The following is a 21,210-nucleotide window of genomic DNA, read 5'->3' as shown; positions in this document are numbered from 1 at the left end:
TAGTAAAAACAATATTCCAGAAGATTCCCTGATCAGTGATTTGGAGATGATGACTGAAGAGAATTTTGCCACAAGCCAAGCTGTAGATGGAAGGAAAGGCAGCTCTAAGATTACTGTTCTCACACCACACCTCATGCTAGAAGTAAATGTTGGCCCCATTTCCCACTTGAAATCTCACAAATTGGAAAAAAATCATCTCATCCTCTCCTAATGAATTTCCAAACTCCCACTCCATAGGGTTCCCTTCTATTGTGTGCTATCCAACCATTATGCTCAAGCCCATATTTAGAAACAATAATATCCCACCAAAAGTGGTCTTTCTCCTTCATGAACCCTGCATAACCACTTCCCAAGGAGGGCTTTATTGAAATTGAGGGCAGATTGCCAAACATATGGGTTGTTTAACCACTCCCCATCTAACAAGGTGACATTTAAACTCCTCCCCTAAGCTTTCCCAAAGAAATATTCTCTATATTCCCCCCAATCTACCAGCAACTAAGGTAGGTAAGGGAAGAAGGGGCAGGAAATAGACTAGAAGATTCGTCAAAGTGCTCCTAATAAGGGTGATTTGCCTCATTTTGAAAATAAATTTCTTTTCCATTTTGCCAGTCTCCTTTCAAACTTCTCGATAATGGGGTCCCAACTCCTTTGTCTTTGAATTTGGTCCAAGGGAGAGACCGAGGTAATTAAAGGGAAAGCATCCCATCTTGCAAACCAAAAGACCAAGAAGGAAGGTCCCCTCCCCCCCCCCCCCCCAAAAAAGTGTTCCACCCAATTGGAATAAGCTCACTTTTTCCAAGGTTCATTCTCAATCCTAAGAAACCCACAAACCCTAACAAAATGCATCAAAGTTTGAGGATATGAAGGGGATCATTTACACAAAAAATGATAATATCATCTGCAAAAAGGAGATGAGAAACTTCTGTAAGCCTTCTATTTTTGCCCACCTTGAAACCTCTTCAAATCCCTCCTTCAGTAGCTTTCATCAACATGAGGCTTGGCACCTCCATACAAAAATAAACAAAAAAAGGGAGAAGGGATCCCCTTGTCTCCAGCCTCTTGAGGAGCAAAAGAAATCAGAAGAGCAGCCATTTATGAGCACTGAGAAGCTTGAAGTTTTGATGCATTGAGCATCCAACTACACCAAAGCTCCCCAAAGCAATTTTCCTAAGGAGAAAAAGGAGAAAGTTCCAGCTGACATGATCAAATGCTTCCTCCATATCCAATTTGTACACTACCCCCCTTTTTTTCCCTCCTTCAAAAATGCATCCACCCCTCATTAGAAATAAGGGCAGCATCCGTAATCTGTTTTCTAGCCACAAAAGCATGCCAATACTGACCAATGGCTTCCGATCCTCCTGGCTAGGACTTAGGCAATGATTTTATAAATGCTCCACACCAAGCTAATAGGGCAGAAATCCTTGTTGTTAACAGTCCCAACTTTCTTCGAAACAAGAGTGACTAAGGTGGTATTGATGCAACTGACAAAATTTCCAGATCTATGAAACTCCTCAAACACATTTAAAATGTTGTCCTTGAGAAGGCTCCAGTTAGCCTAAAAGAAAGCCAATGAGAAACCATCTAGTCCAGGCACTTCATCCCCATTGCAATTTTTAATAGCTTGGAGGATTTTTGCTTCATCAAAGGGTCGAGTTTTTTCCTTTTTTGATTTTTTTAATAATAAAATATTAAATAACGGTTCGATGAGAACCTTTTTTTCCTTAAAAACTCGCTGGAGCATCCAGCAAGTTTTAAATGACGAGGGCTGCAGCTGATTGACACGTGGCAGTCAAATCTCGCTGGATGGTTTTGCATGAGACGTTTTTTCCCTCTCCCCTGGCAGCAGCGGCAGTGAGCTCTGTTTTGGAAATTACTGCACACCTACTCCGATTGCTCATGACTAGACTTGCAGAGCAAACATCAAATCAAAGAAGTAAACCACCCAAAATTTTGGATAGTTCCAAAGCTGCCACATCATCTGTATTCACATTTAATAGAAAAATCAAATTATTAAATTAGCCCTCCATCTCTGTAGTAGCAAGCATATATCTACGGTGATGGGGATGGGAACGTGACTTTTTAAAAGTAAAAATGGTTCATTATGATGGAAGGGTGAAGTGACATGAAAGCTTACATGATTTTTATAGGTACTACATGTCTAGATTTGTTTTGCTCCACTTGAAATTCCAAAAAAAAAAAACAGAGATGCAATCCCAACCCTCCAAGCCACGCATCAATGTTTACATGCATGCTCAATTTATAATTATAAATTTTAAAATTTTATAAATTAAAATTTTCCTACAAAAAATTTAAATATGATTAACTGATGTTACGAGGCTTGCAACTTTTCTTTTCCTTTTCACATTGACGAGCATGCTTCTTTCTTCCTTTTTCCATTTTTTTCTATTTTCTTTTGTTTAATTTTACAGAATTACGTTTGTTTATTTACAAGGAGCGAATCATCTCTCCTGCTTGTCGTCGACGCAAAGGCCAACCAACTCTTACCCAACTGCTTACACACCTCCCGGAGTCCTATCGAAATATTCCCCCTACTTCTTTCTTCTTCGGCAAATACGAGGCCGCCTAAGGTGATAGAGATGAAGCAAATGACGACGTTTCGAAGAATTTCACCTTTTCACTGAACCTTTTCGAAGCCCTCACGTACGGAGGCTTAATCAGCTTCAAGTACTTCTGCACAACATCCTTGGAGAAGCACGCTCGTCAATGTGAAAATAAAAAGAAAAGTTGCAGGCCTCGTAACATCAGTTATCATATTTATATTTTTTGTAGAAAAATTTTAATATATAAAATTAAAAAATTTATAATTATAAATTGAGCATGCACATAAACATTGATGTGTGGCTTGGAGGGTTGGGATTGCATCTCTTTTCTTTTTCTTTTTCTTTTTCTTTTTCTTTTTATTTTTATTTTTCTTTTTTTGGAATTTCAAGTGGAGTAGAACAAATTTGAGCATGGAGTACCTATAAAAATCATGTAAGCTTTCATGTCACTTCACCCTTCCATCATAATGAACCATTTTTACTTTTAAAAAGACATGTTCCCATCCCCATCACCGTACATATATGCTTGCTACTGCAAAGATGGAGGTCTAATTTAATAATTTCATTTTTCTATTAAATATGAATATAGATGACGTGGCAACTTTGGAACTATCCAAAATTTGGGATGGTTTACTTCTTTGATTTGATGTTTGCTCTGCAAGTCTAGTCATGAGCAATCGGAATAGACGTGCAATAATTGCCAAAACAGAGCTCGTTGCGGCTTCCATGAGGGGAGAGAGAAAAAAAGTCCCATGCAAAACTCGTTGGACATCCAGTGAGATTTGGCTACCAAGTGTCAATCAACGGCAGCCCTCATTGTTTAAAACTCGCTAAACCACCCAACGAGTTTTGGGATGCATCAAAGTGGGAAAAAAAGTTCCCACCGAACCGTTATTTAATATTTTATTATAAAAAATAAAATAAAAAACAAGAAGGAAAAAACTCTCAAAGGGTCTCTCTCAAGCCACCCCATAGTGTAGGAACTGAGAGATTTGAAATTGATACCTTCTACTATAGGTCTCCAAATCTCAGGTTCAATGTAAAGGGCTTTATGAAAATCACAAATACCTTCTTAAAAGTCCTACTCCCTAGTCAAGGTGATTCCCCCAATTTCAATGTTGGATAAGGTGTTACGTATATGATAAACGTTCGCCGTCCAGTGAAAGAATTTTGTATTACGGTCCCCCTCCTTGAGCCACAAAGCTCTAGATTTTTGCCTCCAAAATACTTCTTCAATATTAATAACCACGTTCAATTCCTTCTCAAGCAAAACTCTTTTGGCCCTCTATTCATCATCAAGACCCTGGATTTATCCTACTTATCAAGTTCTTTAATGCTATTAAGGATAACAATCGTCTTTTCTTGGACATTTCCAAAGGTATTTCCATCCATATCTTTAGCTTTTCTTTGAATCGTTTCAATTTTGAGGCAAGCACAAAATTAGCCGTCCCTGTGACATGTATAGAGAACCACCAAGTTTTCACTAACTCTCAAAGCCATGCTTTAACCACATATTCCCGAAGCGAAAGGGAGTCGGTCATTTAACTCTCCTAGTGTTAAGGACGATGGGGAAGTGATTTGAGATGGGCCTAGGAAGCAAACTCTATATCACATAGGGAAAATGAAGTTCCATGTCCACTAAAATTAGGAACCTACCGATCCTTGAAAAGGAAGGTGGCTACCTAGAGTTAGACCAAGTGAAGTTGCCACCAATGAGAAGGAGATCAATGAGGGATTCATGCTTATAAAATCAAGAAATTCTCTCATGCAATTAGTCCTATGACCCCACTTCTTTTATGTGGACAAACATCATTTTAAAATCTCCTCCAATGATCCAAGGAGAATTCCATCTACTCCTAATCTCAAAGAGCTCATTCTAGAAAAGAGATTTGGAGGTTCCTTTACCTAGGTTGTAAACCGCTATGAAAATCCACTAAAAGTTATCGTTCATGTTTTTGAATAAACAGAAGAGTAGGAAGGAATTAATGGAGTGATCCAAAAATTACACAGCACTAGGCTTCCACAAGACAAGAATACCCCTTGCACTGCCCACTGCTCCAAGGGATATACAATCACAACCATCTCAACCCCAAAGGTCTTTGACCATGATCTACTCCTATCTCCACCTTAGTTTCTTGTGAGCACACAACATTGCCCCTCCAGTTCTTAAGAAAGGACTTAATTACACTCCTCTTGAATTTGTCATGAAGACCCCTGACATTCCATGAAATAATTCTCCTTAACATGATTTAACACAAGGGCTCCGACTACTGCATGCCTTTGATACTTTTGAGCATCCTCATGTGCTTTCCATAATTCATTGTCCATTCCAAGCATTTTAATTCCCTATTAGTATCCAAATTTTTTATATTGCCCGAAGGTTCTTTTGAGATTACATCCTATCTCCTCTCTTCTTTTTCTTTCAATTTTTTTTATAACAAATGAAGATATCATTAATAGAAAGAGAATTTACAAGAAGGAGAATGAGAAATCTCCTGAGACAAACTAAGACACTCCAAGACTAAACAAAAAAACATAAATAAAATGCCCAAGAAAAAAAAAATCATCCAATCAACGTATTCCTCCAATCTCTTTGCAACTTTTGAAAGCTTTCCTCTTTAAAAAAATTCATACCCAACACACCACAAAGAGGCAAAATACTTTATTTTACCCCAAACCAACATTTGGTTTAATTTTTTCCCAGAAAATATCTGAGCATTACATTCCATCCATAAACCCCATAATACTGAGAAAAAGTCACACTTCCATAAAGCTTCCCTATCCTTTCTTCTACCAAAACCTGTGAAGGATATTTCTAAAAATCTTCCACCGAGAGAAGACAAACCCTTCTTTCTCCCGTAACGCCAAAAAGCAAGGCTCTTTCTTTCAATATCCTCAAACAATTGCAAGGCTTTGTCTTCAAACTGTTCGAAGGACACACCTATGGTTTTGCTTATCAATTTCATCTTTCGAAGAACCCAAACGAATACCTAATTCTTGAAGTGAGTGTTGTCCGAGTCCAAGTCATTCCAAGTATCAAAATTGGGCCTATCAATCAAATCCTCAAAGTAGGAATTGGCACACAAAGTGTCATAGCTAGTGCTAGGGGCTGGAACAAGGGCTAATCTTTCAGCATTAGGTTGAGATTTAGGGGGTTCCTGCCCCAAAACAGGCTCCTCTTGAGTTTGCAAGGGGTACAACCTTCCCAAAGTCGACTATCCCTTCCTAAAGTGGACTATCTTTTTGGCAGCTTCAGAAAGACCGCTATGAAGCTTAAAGGGAGAAAAAGAGCTGGGTTGGGGCTTCAAGTTGTCAAGTGAGATTGCTAGGACGAAAAAAAATCCCCATATTTGTAGAGCTCCAAGGCCCAAGTTAAGGCCTAGTCCAACATCCTCAAATGAGTCAAAAGCTTTGGGTTTGCCTTTATCCTGCTTTGGGAAATAAAATAAACCGTCTACAGCACTGCAATTTTTCCCCACAACACTCGTGAAGAAGCATGTGAGACTACTTATCTTCCCACCCCCTATGAGTTGGGTGTCAAGCCACACCTCAGCAATAGACTCAAAGGCTTAACACAATGAGGGTAAAGGCACAAGGGAGTTGATCAGTTGACGAATGGGTTCATTTCCACCCAAGAGGCCATAGGCTTTTTCTACAACTGCTCAACAACCAAAGATGTTATAAGTTTCTTGGGGGGAAGTAAAATCCAACAACCTAGCTCGGCTACCAAGGAGGAGATCTCATCCAGCCCTTGGATTCATACCCCTCTAGAAATGCAAGTGTTCTCAAATCACCACTCTTGGTCTCCATAAGGCAAGGTAGTTCCCAAATTTGTTCAAGTTTAGCTGCAAAGTAAGGGTTTTGTACTTGTTCCTTGATTGACAAAATCATGAAGTTGCTTGAAGTATGGCTTTTTCAATGCACAAAAGTCCTCCCAAGATTCAAGGAACCATCTAAATTCCTCCATCTCCAGGAAGATGGAGATCCTTCTTGCCCTTAGTATTCACCAATTCTAAGGAAGTTAGGACTTACCACTTTTATGACTAGGTCGAAGGACTTTCTTTCGATCACCACAGTATGCTTCACATCCATCAACATCGCATGAGAGGCAATCAATAGTTAGTGGAGGGTCCACAAAAAAGAAAACGAGAGCCAATCCTTTGAGAGAGTTGATTTGGCCCTACAACAAACAAAAAACGTGTAGCTTCAAACTGGTGGAAGATTGTGAACGCCAAAAAACAAGGAGAAAATTCAAGGAAACTGCCAGAGAAGATAGCCCAAAACGTGACAACTAGTCACAAAGGTAGGGAAGGAGAATATGGCTGGGGAAGAGAGAAGAAGAAGAAGAAGGGTTGAGCATGAGAAAGAAGGAGTGGGGATGCGAACTAGGGCTAACAGGAAGAAGATAAGGGGAGGACAGCTTGAGCAAGAGCTCGGTGCTTTTCTAATGGTCTTTTGTCGGCTTTTGTGCATTTGGAGCAAGGTCTAAGGATTTCCTCTGCCAACAAGAATCTCCACACATGAATGAAAGTTAGAAGAAGAGCAAAAGCAAGTGTGTTCTCAGCAATGATCTTTGATAATTATGGAATAGTTCCTTCATATAACAGTTCAAATCGGAGGCAAGTCTTTCTATCTACAACTGGAAGAGGCTAGGCAAAGTATTTTGTCCTTACTATTGGAGTGAAATGCCCAAATGATCTAATGGATAAGGGTCTTGTCAATGGCTGCTTGGTGGTTTTCTAATGGTCTTTCATTGGGTATCAAACTCCCTCCCTTCCTCCCTCTGGAAAACACGATTTCCATTCTCTTTTCTATCTCCCTCTACCTTCTTAGTGAGTTACTGAACATATGTTCTCAGAAATGATCTTCAATCATTATGGAATAGTTCCATCAAATAACAGTTCAAATCAAAGGCAAGTCTTCTAATCTACAACCGAAGGAGGCAAGGCAAGGTATTCTATTTTTACTATAGGAGCAAACTGCCCAAATGAATTGATGGACAAGGGTCTTGTTAATGGTCGCCCAGTGGTTTTCTAATGGTCTTTTGTCGACTTTTGTGCATTCAGAGCAATTTTTCTATTTGAAAGAAATTTGGGAAATTTTGGTATAAGGTGGTATCCCAAATGACAACTGGAAATTTTTTGAAACTAGGGTGGGGTTAAAAGGAAGAAAGCATTCAATTTTTATTCTCAAGGGAATAAAGGAGTTTACCATGGAGAAAAATTTTGCTCTAGCTTTGAATTCCATTATAGATCTAGCGAAAGTTAGGAGTCAGGACAAGTTGGTGCTCTATCAAATGTGAAAGATAGACAATGTGGTGAAGGGAGTGCTTCATCCATCATCTTTAAAGAATGGCGATTTTTGTATTGTGGTAGTATGTTGTTGTCTTCTTGCAAGCATCAAGTCATCATAGAGAAATACAGCTAGCAGCTAGTGTTTCAAGGTGGAGCAGCATTGGGAGAAGATTTGGGGAGTCCCGAGCTTGTAGCTATGGTTTGCTATAATATATTGGTGCCATGGCCTCAAGCCCAACTCTAGTGAGGTATTGTCTGCTTTAGCCCACAGGCCTCAATTTTTTCCTATAAAAGGGCCTCCCATAGTTGGAGTGGAGTCCAAACCATCTAAGCCCAAGGTTTCCCCAGTACACATCCAATGTGGGGTTGTGACATTCTCCCTAATCCAATCTCTAACGTCCTCATCAAAGTACCACTATACAAGGTTCCACATGATAGCACCCCCAAGGTGGCTTTGATACCAAACGTCACAACTTTAGGCTTAACTCTAGTGAGGTATTGTCAGTTTTGGCCCACTGGCCTCACTATTTTGTCCTATTAAAAGGTGCCTCCCACAGTTGGAGCATGGAGCCCAAACCATCCTTACAAACCCAAGATTTCCCAAGTATACATCCAATGTGGGACTATGACAACTAGGCACCTTACTTTTTTCTTTTGATTTGGGCCAATTGATGAATAAAGCAAACTCATTTTCAACCAAGGCCCATCAAGTGCTCAAAAGGTGTAATAAGAGACGAGGTTCTACTCAAGCCCGACAAAACTCAATCAAGGTCCATTCTAGAGGAACCTTTTTATGGCAAACCCATAATCATAGGGTTAATAAAAAAGGTCAAGCTTATAGAAAAAGGTATTAAGAATGCTGGGGGGCATTCATATTCTGGTGGTAGTGTTGTACGGAAATTGCAGCAGCTCGGTTGTCATGTGGCTTCATCTTCTTCCCCATTGAAGACACCTCTGTAGTAGGATTCGTTTCAGCTCAAAGGAGTGGTATTGATGGTAGGAAACCCCATCAGCCTCTGGGTTCGGTGGGGATAGCTACTTTAAAATCCAGGATCCTATTGTGAGTTTAAAGGCAGATAAAGCAGCAGATTATCTTCATGTGCGAACAAGTTGGAGTATTTTAAAGATGTAGCATATGGTGATGACTATTGAGAAATTGTCATCTTCTCAAGCAAGTGTGAAGAATAGTATTGTTGCTTAAGGAAAGAAGATTCAGGAACAACACCAGTATCATACTAACGAATTACAAGGTCACTGTGTTCCCTGATGAATCAACAGCAGGTGCCGGGGATGGAAATAAGCCTCTATGTGATGGAAAGAAATCTGCCCAAGAAGGATCTACGAAAGTCTGACAATGCAGGAGGGAGTTAAACCATAGGGGCATCGAGTTAATTCTGATCTGCAGACTTAAAAAAACTCAAAGCAAGATAATGCTGGTAGTTTTTCTATTATGGAGATCCAGGCATATCCCAGGATGGGATTGTATGAGAAGGTTCATGAGAGAGATCAATTAAGGGCACATAGGAAATAGGGTGATGCATCTGACGAAGAGAGTGATTTTGATGGTGAATTTGCATGGATTATTCTCAGATGACTTTTGTGAACAGACTGGGTAAGTATTGGGGTCTTCTGATCTGGTTGGTGATGTTTCTAATGCATCAGCAACTCTGCTAGGAGGTTTGGATGGCATACCTACTTTTTAGGATGATGGGTGGGTAAAGAACTACAGGTAACTGGCCACAAAAATGATGGTATTTTTCCTACCCCTGCCTCTCCTGTAAAGAAGAATAATGGGAAGGGCATTGAAGCTCAACAATTGCTTGATCAGACAGACTTGTTGTCATCTGAATCTGGAGGACAAGTAGTTCTATTGGCTGGTTGTAAGAATAAGGCAAAGAAATGACACATGAGTTAGATTATTTGAACTGTTCAATAAATTATGATGGAAAACGGGTTTAAAAGGATTTTTTTTCTTTGGGTAAGAGAAATTATTAAGGACCGAGACAAAGTACATTAAATGAGGACAAGGTGTCCTCGAAATAAAAAAGAAGGAAAACCGAAAAATGTATTACAGTAGGGCTGCCTTCCAATCTCTTCAAAGGTCAGACAGCAGTAAACCCCAACAAAAATCCAAATGAATGGGCCCAAAAGGAAACCAAGAGCACCATTCTATCCCATAACAAAACAAGGAGAAGTTGTACGACCCTTGAATGTTCCCACATTCCTCTCAATCCAAGAAGTCCATAAGATAGTGAAGAGAGCATCACTCCATAACATACAGCCCTTTCTACTTGAGCCAAAACCCCAATGTCTCACAAGCAAAAGATCTCCCACATCCCAAGGCACCACCCAAGCTTCAGCAAAGCAAGAGAAGAAAACATTTGAGGATTTCTTTAAAATGGTCTTTTGAATTAGATAGTTTTAGGTTCTTTCGTTTTTGTTTTTCCTCATTTGAGGATTTCTTGTCCTCTCCCATGTTGTAATTCTTTTTTCTCTTTCCCAATATATTTCTTTTTCTATCAAAAAAAAACTATTATAACTAGAAAAATGCAAAACATACTACACAATACTATCAATTGTGAAACACAAAAAGCTTCTAAATGAAACCATGAAAGCTGTCTATGATAGAACTAAGATGATGAAAAACAGCACAAGCTAGACAAAATTTCATGATTTGGGCACACTGCAAAATAGTCCAGAGAGACGAGAATATGCCTGAAAAATACCATGACCTAAATTTAAGCATAAACTTGGGACACAGCAGGTAAAACAAAATGTAGTGCAGTCAATGAAAAGAACATAGAACAAATAAAATCCCAGAAGATACAAATTATCTCAAGATGTGAAAACTAAAAACCTACCAGGTGAAAGCTGATTGGCTCTTTTGACTGATGTTAAAATTCGGACTGCAAGTATCTGGTCAATATCAGCAATCTAATAAGAAAACACCAACATCCTGATTAGTCATCTAAATGTGTGTGTGTGTGTGTGTGTTTATGGATCAACAGATTTTTATAAAAATATATCATACCCAACCAAGATGTTGCAGAATCAAATCTTGATCTGATGACTCCTCAAGGATCTTTGATGCCTCAACAGCTGCCATCTCCTTTCCAGAGGCTACATGTGCATCATATTCAACTACAGGATCTTTCCAGAGGCCAGATGAATAATTCCGAGCCAAGATACGCCAAATAGCAAGAGCCTTTGAGCTCATCCCTTTACTTGAATAGAGGAAGGCAAGCGCCCGTAAATGGCCAGAGTCATCTAACAGCATTTCTAACTCCTCCTGCACTGCCCATGCAAGTTGCACGGTCATCCTTCAAGCAGGCTTCTGACAACAGCCACTTTGCTTTCACATACATTGGAATACTAGGATTCCGCTGTTAACCAACATACGCACATAGTGCATTGTCTTGAGGCCTATAGAGAAATTTCATTTTGACCCTACAAGTAACCAAGATTACAATGTTTTCAAACCTGGAACATACTGGATAGTTGTAAGCTTGACTGTCTCGGCCATCAACAAACCCCAAAACCATCATGAAGAAAGAATTGTTTTCTTTGGCACATTTGGTTAAAAACAACTGCTTGGACAGGCAAAGCAAATCCCTGCAGAAGACTGCCCAGTCTAAGACATGTATCAAGACTTAAGAGACAATGTGTAAAGCCTTCTCTATGGAGCTGTTAGTTCTTGATGATAGGGATTCATTGAGTCCAGATCGAAGGGAAATCATTCAATCTGAAGATTGGATAAAGTTGGGGAGGTTATAGCTATGTTTGTACTAGAGAATAATTGGCAACGCAATAAGTGGGTAATACTTTCATCAGCTGCAGCAACAGGTTCTCACATAGCTTTTGTTGAGGTTGGGTAAGAGTTTTCTAAGCTTTCGAGCAGGTTACGTGAGCTACTAGATGGCAATTTGTGTGACGAGAGCAGGTAAGTTTCTGGAATTAGAGCATGTATGGAGGGGTAAGAGGTTTTCTATCTTTGCCCCTAAAGGGACCAAAGGCGATGGGTGGCTTCTATTTGGAGAAGATTTTAGAGCTATGATGATTTCTTTTCTTCCTGGCACTGATGTTGAAGGCAGCAAAAGGATTAGCGAGAACCATTCTTGAAATCAGGTGGTTTCAGGAAGAATTGATGTTGCTGGTGATTGTTTGAAGGGTGTGTCAGAGGCTGGAGTTTTAGCAGTGTCTCAGCAAGTGTATGGTCACCGTGGGGGAAGATACGAGAGGAAGGCCTTCAGCCTCCTTCGCATGAAGCAATTCACGATCAATTGAAGTCACTAAGGGCAATTCAGGAGATGGCTGGCTAGAGTTCATGGACGAAGGGATAATGAAGGCTGGGTGGATTGGCCCCAGATATTTGACGGATTATTTTAGACCTGGACCAATTGTTAGACAGCATTGGAGGCCTCTTAAAACCGCTGATGGGCCAGTCAGATAAGCCGGCCCATAACCAGACATGTTTCTAATTTGGGCTTGTTTAATGAGAAGGAAAACCCTCCAAGCAAGTCTGGGCCAGCTTAATGGACAGGCTCAAAACTTTATCCCTATTGGTATAAATATCGCGGTTGAGCATCACATCCCCAATCGGAATGATGCCCATAGTCTTTCTTTAAAAACATGCAAGGTGGCGGGACTCCATCAACCTTTGAAGCAGGAGCAAGATGCTACCATCACAGTGCTTCGCTCAAGTTCAAATCAGATCTATGGAGGTCAAGAGGAGAGAAGTAGCTGCTCCAGAAACAGGAGAGAGAGGTCGAACTAGAAAGGTTGGTTTCTAAAAATTCAACTAGTATTCTAGAGGGAGATTTTCTCCTGTAGAAGAGAGAATAGTCAGCAGTTTATGGGGATGGAATAGGAGTTTCATCTAAGAATAATAATTCTTGTGAGGACGAAAGTCAGGTTTTTAGCACTGGTTTGGAGGGAAATTCAGCTGATAAGGGAGTAGATTCAGATAATTTGTGGAGTCAAAAGGTTCATGGTCGCCGTGAGGAAAGTGGCTTTTGAAATGAAGAAAAATATTGAAGAAATCAAGGTTCTTATGGCAATAAAAAAAAATCTAAAGAGAGATTCTGAAGGTGTTTTAACTTATAAGTATAGTGGAGGAACCAATTGGTGAGAGGGCTAACATTTGTAAAGGGTAAATAGAAGTGGGGGCACTGGGGGGAATCTCGGAGGATGGTAGTAGGCAGTAGTGATTTTGAATGACACTGGGGCTTACTTTTGGATGAAATTCGGGAAGAGTATGGTTATTATTCCAACTGCTCTTCTGATTGCATTGGAGACCTATCTTATGTGCCTCTGTCTCCACTTGAACGTTTGGATGGAATTAGTATTTTTGAGGATGATGATTCAATTAATAGCAAAAGATTAGTCGTGTAATACTGCCCACCCTGGTCCTAGAGATTTCTGGGAAGGAGTTGAAGGACCTTCAAGCTCAGATTTTATTGGATAATTTGGGCCTCAAATTGTTTGATTAAAAAGAAGGGCATCCCTCGGCCACAAGGGTCCCTGCTTTGCAAAGATAAGGGGAAGATTGTAATAAAGTTTGACTGCAATCTAAGATTACATTTGGTTTGCAGAATGCCTATTCCCAGAAATAGATTCGTTTGAGTAGGTTAGTAACAAATTAGTTATACAAGAAATTATGTTGTTACTATAAAACAAATAACAACATGAAACATTTTATGAGTCCATAATAAGGAATAGAAAAGGAATAATTACTCCCAAATTGCATCATGGGAATGTTTATTCCTTTCTTATTACATGTTTGAATAAACTAATTAGGAATATATAAGAAATAACAATTCCCTTGATTCCCAAAATTTAAAGTATGTTCCATCTTATTCCAAGGAATAGCTATTCTGCTGAGCCAAATGAGCCGTATATCTTCAAAAATAGAACAAAAAAACGAAAGTTAAAAACAAAAGAAATAAAAAAAGAAGGGAAAAAATTAATAAATAAAATTAACCAAGAAAACCCCTCTTTAGGCCCTTCCCATCACAGCTCACCGAACAAGTCAACTTATCTATTTTTTTTTTTTTTTATCCTTTCTCACCTTCTAGTATCCTTGCTCTAATTGTATATTCTCTCTTGTTATATTTTTTTTTTATAATTAAAAAAATTTATTATTTTCTCCAAAAGCTTCCAAATCAATCAAAATGTTGGTAAATTAAACATAAATTCCATAAATCTCTCCTTATTTTTATTGGTGCCCATAAATGGTTCTGTTTTATTTACAGTTTACCATTGTTGTCTGCAGATGCAGTCATTGCTCACAGAGTGGACAAAAAAAGATCTGTCAAGGAACCACAAGTTAATATTTTCTCTTTTATTTCTCTTTTTAAATGATCTAAAATATATAGGATCAGTTACTTGGTTAAAAAACTTCAGAAAAAATGCGGCTGAATTTCACGTCAATCATTAATGCCATTGTCCTAACATATTTTGGCTTCCATCACAGAACATGAAATCACATTTAAGCACAATGTCCAGGATTAGTAAGTGTTCTTAAGCACAAACAGCTCCCTTTCCCGAACTCCTAAATGGTCAAGGTTTGAAAATATTGCAAGTGGTTACCTTTGGACAAACCAAACAATATTAACACAAAAGAGCAAAGGAGAAATGACGCATACCACCACACAACTATTCTCAGATGATGCCAGCTTCTCCATCCCATCGACACAATTTAGGGCTCTATAAAGGTACATTAAGAGTGTGTCAACCCCCTCTCTCACTAAAGAAGTCAATTCCTTCTCACGAGAAATCTCTAGATACCTGGAGTAAATCAGAGAGAGAGAGCAAGAGAGAGAGATAAAAATACTAGTAACAACTCGCAAACCCATGAGGGAAAGGCTAGATAAATGTAGTGGTAGAACTACCACTTTTAAGCATAATTCTAGTAACTATTAGCAACAGAATTAGAGAATCAGCCAACAACAAGGGGAAAACTAAATAACAGATTAACCAAAGGAAAATACAAAACCTGATAATGTTTTTTATTGCTGATTCCAATAAATCAGATCTATTAGGTGGATTCAGCAGAAAATCATCATCTACAGCAGTTTCTACCCCTGCTCTTCTGAGAAAAATAGCTCTTTGGATAGCCATCAACCCGTCATCTACAACATCTTCGAGAGGTGCAGGGGGAGGATGCAGACCCCAATACCGATTCCTGGGAACCTTGAAAAGGTAGCTTTATGATAACTTTTAATCTCTAAAAATAGCATGCCAAAGTTATTATGTATACATCAAAAATTGTAAAGTTCAATTGCAGTATCAGAAACTATCACATTATACAATACTTATGCGTGTGCATAAATCAAATGATATATCATTTTGTTTTTCCTTTTTATTCTTTTATTTTCTGCGGTCAAACAGACACACAGAATGGAGTCACAAGCTATTCTTAAACTAGAATTGAGGTGAAGAAATAGCTCTCTTTAGACTACTGCATGGGATCATGCAGTTCTTGTCACCTTCTTCTTCTCAGCAGTTTTTTTCTCTTTTTTTTTTTTAAAAAAAATCTTCAAGTTAAAAAAATTAAAACACTAAAAAAAATTAAAACACTAAATTTATAAATAAAACTAAAAAATTTCTCAGTGACTCGTGGCAAGTGGACAAAAACTGCACTAAGTTAATGGTATTAGTCAACTCAATTTTTTCAAAAGTATTCACATCATTTGTACTCTTATCTAACAACCTCGCAATTCATGTAGCATAAGATTTAGCATCTTATTTAAGCAATATATGGCAGAACGTTCAACACAAATAGTCCAAGAATTATAGAGACCATTAGATAACAGATAAATAAAACAGTTGAGACTCAACAAACAAGAAAATAAAAGATATACCAGCAGCGACCATCGATTTGGATCTCGCATTATAAATGGAAACACTTCAGAAGGCTGCATTGTTTCTGACTGCAAGAAGTGATTTACTGCTTCCTCAAAATGTAAGTCAAACAGCAAAAGGTACCCGACTTGAGCATGAACAAAGGAAAGCATTTCGTTTGTCAATTCGCCGTCAGACTCAAGCTCCTCCACCAAGGAGATAGCTTCCCTGAAGTTTTTCTTTCTCAGAAGGTCTTTGATTTGTTCTTCAGAAGGTACTTTACGATAGCAAATAACCTAGTAGTATTGAACACGAACTAGTAAATTCACTATACATTTGTCCAACCAATATAAACAAAAATCCATATGGAACATGAGGAGATTATGGAAAGCAACAAATTAGAACTAATGCATACAAAATTATCTTGAATCAGCTCAAAACACTACGAAGTTGATTCTCAGAAAATGCAGAACAAATGCGAAAATATATGGTAGCAACCATGCATGTAACATCTAAAAAATTTTGGAAAACTGGTCCTCCAGCTCCTTTACAATGACCAGTAACAATTTCAAGTGAACAATCATTTGTTAGGAAACTTATCAAAGAATAATTCTAAACTAGTCTTTCATGTCAGGCAAATAAAAAGACTAGTAGTTCAAGGCACTGTCTCCAAATCATACCAAATCCAATTGCAACACTGATCCCATTACAAACCAAGCAAAAGGAATCTAAAGAACGTACAAGTTTACATTTTCTTTACTTCCTTGAATATCATTGATAAACAATGGTCAAACTATTATAGCATGCTTGAACAACAAAATGTATAAAAAGCAATCACATTAATTGTAGGAAGAATAACAAAAAAATGTCAAACTAGATGATAAAAGAAATTCCAGGAGCAGTAGACATCAGGCAAACTAAAGAAGAAATAGAAGAAGATAAAACGCATAAAGTTAAAGCATGTTTGTTGTTAAAATAAAGATGTGTATCTAAAATGCTATCTGATCACAAAAGAACTCTGTGATTAAAAAGAAAAAAATTATAAGATTAATATGACTATAAGACTAGCTATGCAATACGGATTAGAATGTTGAGCAACTAAGAAACAACAACATATCCAAAAAGTAAGTATAGCTGAAATGGCAGGCAATGTTAAGACGGATAAGCACCATAACCCAAAAAAATAAATAAAGAACAAACGCATCCATGGTTAAGCTTGTGCACTATTCGTGTAGTAACCCGAACAGAAAAAAATAAAATAAATAAAATAATAAATAAATAAATAAAATAATAAATATCTTAAGAGGAGATATTTTTAGATATTTATATATAAATATCTTGGAGGAGATATTTTAATTACTTAAGTTATATTTTTATTTTATAACTCTCATTTTCTCTCTCTCTCTCACGTCTCACTCTCTCTCTAAGTTCCCCGGATCACTCACGAGTGCTCCTCAATTCTCTCTCCCTCCTCCCGGCTCATGGGATCTCGTTTTCAGGCCCCGCTCCAAAAGTTAGGGTTTCGTTTTTCGGGAGTTCCGGGTCATTTTTCGGGAGTCCCAGGTCGTTTTTCGGGAATCAAGTAGGGAGATTATATTATGTCAATTACTTTTGCAAGTTTTAACCGATTAAAATACTGGATATGTTTATATATATATATAGTTATGGCTTTTCCTAGGTTTTGGAGCCTAGGGTTCCGTTAAAAGACTTTATTTTTAAAACCAACCGATTAAATTCGAATATGATATTTTTGGATTAAAGTACTAGACTTTTTGAACATTTTCATCAATTGAAAATTTGGGGTTTCAAACCGTAGGCGTGTTTTAATACGAACCAAAGGCGGTAGGGTTGATTGTCTCCGTTTTTCCTATACTTAACTACGTATCTATATTTTAGTAAAATAACAACTTGAAGATACTCATACCCCTATTTTCAGTACAGTGTCTATCTTCTTAAGAAGTTCTTTTATTTATGATTTATCAGGTGAAAATTTGCATGACATGAGTACAGTTTTAATTGGCATGAATGAACAGGTTTTGTGTAATACTGAATTGTAACGGCTATGAGCCGAGATTAGATATGACGACCGAGGGCTCGGTTATGATTGACGGCCGAGGGCCAATGTTAGTAAACAGTATATGACAGATATTCCATAGAATTACGAACAGTTTATGTTTTATACAGTTTTATGAAAATGAATTATGATTTCAGTTTTATGATGTAAATTGTCATATATGATTTTAAAGCCCTGTGAATATGATGCTATGTTATGAACACGATATCGTAGCTATATGTTGGGAGATAGTGCAACCACACGTCTTAGAGAGAGTGTTGGTATTGGATAGTCGATTGGAGACCTAGGTAGTACTCCCTGATGTAGAATTTCGGGGCCCCATTCGATGCAGAATTCCAGGTGACCCTCTCGACGCAGAATTCCAAGTATAGGGTAGGCACAATCATACTTACTACTTAGTTTGACTTAGTTATAGTAGGCCGGTTATATGCTAGGTCCAGCCTACGGGCCGCACAACCCGTCATGGGGGGAAGCATGCCGTAGTAGTATGTGAACGCGTGACGACGCTAATTCAACAGTCCAGGTTGTATCTTCTAGGCATATATGGACATATTTATTACAGAATGGGCTATATTGAGCCAGCAGTATATTACTCAGAAATTATGTATTTTTAGATATACAGTTCAGTACAGTTTTAAAATGCCAGTTAAATGTATTTAAATGTTATCAGTAATATGTTTACATGAAATCTCATTCTAGCCACACGCTAATAATAATATGATCCGTCTCACTGAGAGGTGTCTCATCCTATCATACAAATCATGTTTCAAATCTTTCGAGGGATCGAGTCTAGCCTACCGCCGAGCTGGTGTTAGACAGTTGTTAGATATTGTCAGAGCTGGTGAGACATAGATAACAACTTTTATGCTTTTGGGGTTTGTAATATTATGATATGGAATTGGTATATAGTTGGGAACAGTAGAAACTCTGGTAAGTGTTTGATGTATTAGAAATTTTCCGTTGTGTATGTATCTGATGATCAGGATGGAACACCCATTTTCCCTTGTTAGGGCGGGTTATATATATTTATAGTATCATAGAAATGTGTATGTTATGTTTAGTAGCACTCCGGGCCCGAATAGAGGGTCGGGGCATTACAGGTGGTATAAGAGCTAACCAGGTTGTTAGGTCTTGTAGACTTGGTTAGACGAGGTTAGGAGGTCATACCAGAGTATAGAAAGATAAGAACGAGTAGAATGGGAATGTTGAGTTTTGCTTTGTAAGCCTAGAGGCAGAAATTCCTTGACGGACTTTTGTGTTTTTCTGGATCAGTCGACGGGTTCAGAAAACCACGGCAATCCATCGACGGTTTGTTTCCAAGTGGAGGGGCAGGAACATGAAAAAATAGAATGGGAATAGGAAATTGGCAGAGTATGGCGTAATATAGGGGAGAAGATATAGGGGAATTTATTTGAGTATTTTGTATTATAATTGCACCAGACATGTTAGGATATGGGAATTCTAACTCGTTTGGTTCTTTCTTCAGGATGGATCCAAAGGACGGTAACGTTGTCGCCAGAGGAAGTAGTAGTGAGGGAGCTGCCCATGAAGGTGGCAGGGATTCTATAGTGGCGTTCCGGGATTTTGCCCAGCAGTTTATGGGAGAGGTTACGCAAAATTCTCGGGGGCAGGATCATCCCACTGCTGAGCTGGGAGATTCTATTGAGAAGTTCACGTGCCTAAAGCCTCCTATCTTCGCGGGAAGTACCAACCCGATTCTTGCGGAGAATTGGATTCGAGAGATCGAGAAGATCTTGGCCATACTGCGATGCACAGATAAGCAGAAAGTGCTATATGCTACGTTTAAACTGACTGGAGAGGCTAAGATATGGTGGGAAGCGGTAAAGCTGCTAGAGGAGCAGAGACTAGTACCGGTGGCTATGACATGGAGCCGTTTCAGAGAAGTGTTATTTGATAGGCATTTTCCAGCCTCTGTCAAGAAAGCAAAGGCAGAGAAGTTCCTAAACTTGACTCAGGGACAGCTGACAATTCAGCAATATGCCGCCCAATTCGTGGAGTTGTCATAGTTTGCTTCTTACATGGTACCAGACGAGTCTGCGAAGGTTTGGAATTTCGAGAGGGATTTGAAGCAGGAGATTAAAAGGCAGGTGGCGGTGCTTCAAGTACAGGAGTTCGCCACACTGGTAGATAAAGCTACCGTGGCAGAGGCAAGCTTGCAGGGGGGATGTAGAGGCTCTAAACTCAAAGAAGAGGTCAATGCCTTCTAGTTCTCATATAGGTGCGAGGCAGGGTCCTTGGAAGAGGTATGGTGGTGGCGGAGGACAACGACGAGAGACGGGTGGTAGTGCATCTCAGGGTACCACATCATACCCTGCTTGTCCTACTTGTGGCAAGCAGCATCTACGGAAGTGCATGGTTAGACCAGGCGTCTGCTACCAATGTGGTCAACCCGGGCATATGGCACGAGACTGCCGCCCGCCAGGGAGCAACGCACCCCCACAGCAGCCATATCGAGAAGATAATCAAGCATCGCGAGGCGGATATCAGAGGGGTACAACCCATGCGAGGGTGTATTCCTTAACTTCTGGCGACGCTGAGAATGCAGGAGATGTGGTGACAGGTAACATTTACATGCTCAAATAAAGTTGTTGTATTACTTGATTCAGGAGTGACGCATTCGTTCATTTCCCGAGGATTTGTCAAATTATGTGGGGCAAAGGCACAGTTATTAGGTGCCGAGTTAGCGGCGACTACACTGTCAGGGTCAGAAGTAGTATGTAGTAAGGTGATTAGAGATTTTTCAGTGGAGATTCAACGGAGAGTGAGGCCAGTCAGTTTAATTGTTTTTTATATTGCACGGCTTCGATATCATTCTGAGGATGGACTGACTAGCGACCAGTTATGCAAGTATCGATTGTCATAGAAAGAAGGAAGTAATCAGACCTCCCAGGGAGCATGAATTCAAGTTTGTAGGATCGTGTGTGCGCTCTGCACCACGGACCCTTTTAGCCATTCAGGCGAGGAGGTTACCTCTAGAGGGATGTCATGGGTACCTTGCATTTGTGAAGGAAGCGCCAAGGGAATAGCTTAAATTGGAGGATATTCTCATTGTAAGGGAGTTCTCAGATGTGTTCCCAAAGGACTTATCGGGATTGCCTACTGATCGTGAGATGGAGTTCGCTATTAAGTTGACTCCATAGACGGCACCAATTTCGAAAGCTCCATACCGAATGGCCCCAGCAGAACTGAAGGACTTAAAGGAGTAGTTATAGGAGTAACTTGACAAGGGTTTCATACGGCCGAGTGAATCACCTTAGGGAGCACCGGTGCAATTCATGAAGAAGAAGGATGGGTCGATGAGGATGTACATCGACTACAGGGAGATTAATAAAGTAACAGTGAAGAATAAATACTCATTACCCCGAATTGATGATCTGTTTGACTAGTTATAGGGCACACAGGTCTTCTCCCAGATCGA

The 21,210-nt window shown here is 39.2% G+C and overlaps 1 protein-coding gene across 1 annotated transcript in view; it reads right to left on the bottom strand.

Annotated features, from left to right (window-relative positions):
• LOC131167267 (vacuolar sorting protein 3) overlaps positions 1-21,210 on the bottom strand; it is a 54,156-nt gene that overhangs the window by 12,285 nt on the left and 20,661 nt on the right. Inside the window, exons 2-6 of the mRNA XM_058125977.1 lie at positions 15,718-15,993; positions 14,850-15,046; positions 14,500-14,641; positions 10,887-11,144; positions 10,717-10,789 (exon numbers count right to left, since the gene is read on the bottom strand). Coding sequence (XP_057981960.1) covers positions 10,717-10,789; positions 10,887-11,144; positions 14,500-14,641; positions 14,850-15,046; positions 15,718-15,993 — 946 coding nt within the window. The remainder of the gene's footprint in view (positions 1-10,716; positions 10,790-10,886; positions 11,145-14,499; positions 14,642-14,849; positions 15,047-15,717; positions 15,994-21,210) is intronic.

This window comes from Malania oleifera, chromosome 11 (genome assembly GCF_029873635.1).
Source record: "Malania oleifera isolate guangnan ecotype guangnan chromosome 11, ASM2987363v1, whole genome shotgun sequence".
NCBI classification, from domain to species: domain Eukaryota; kingdom Viridiplantae; phylum Streptophyta; class Magnoliopsida; order Santalales; family Ximeniaceae; genus Malania; species Malania oleifera.
This window is presented reverse-complemented; position numbering and strand designations above follow the sequence as displayed.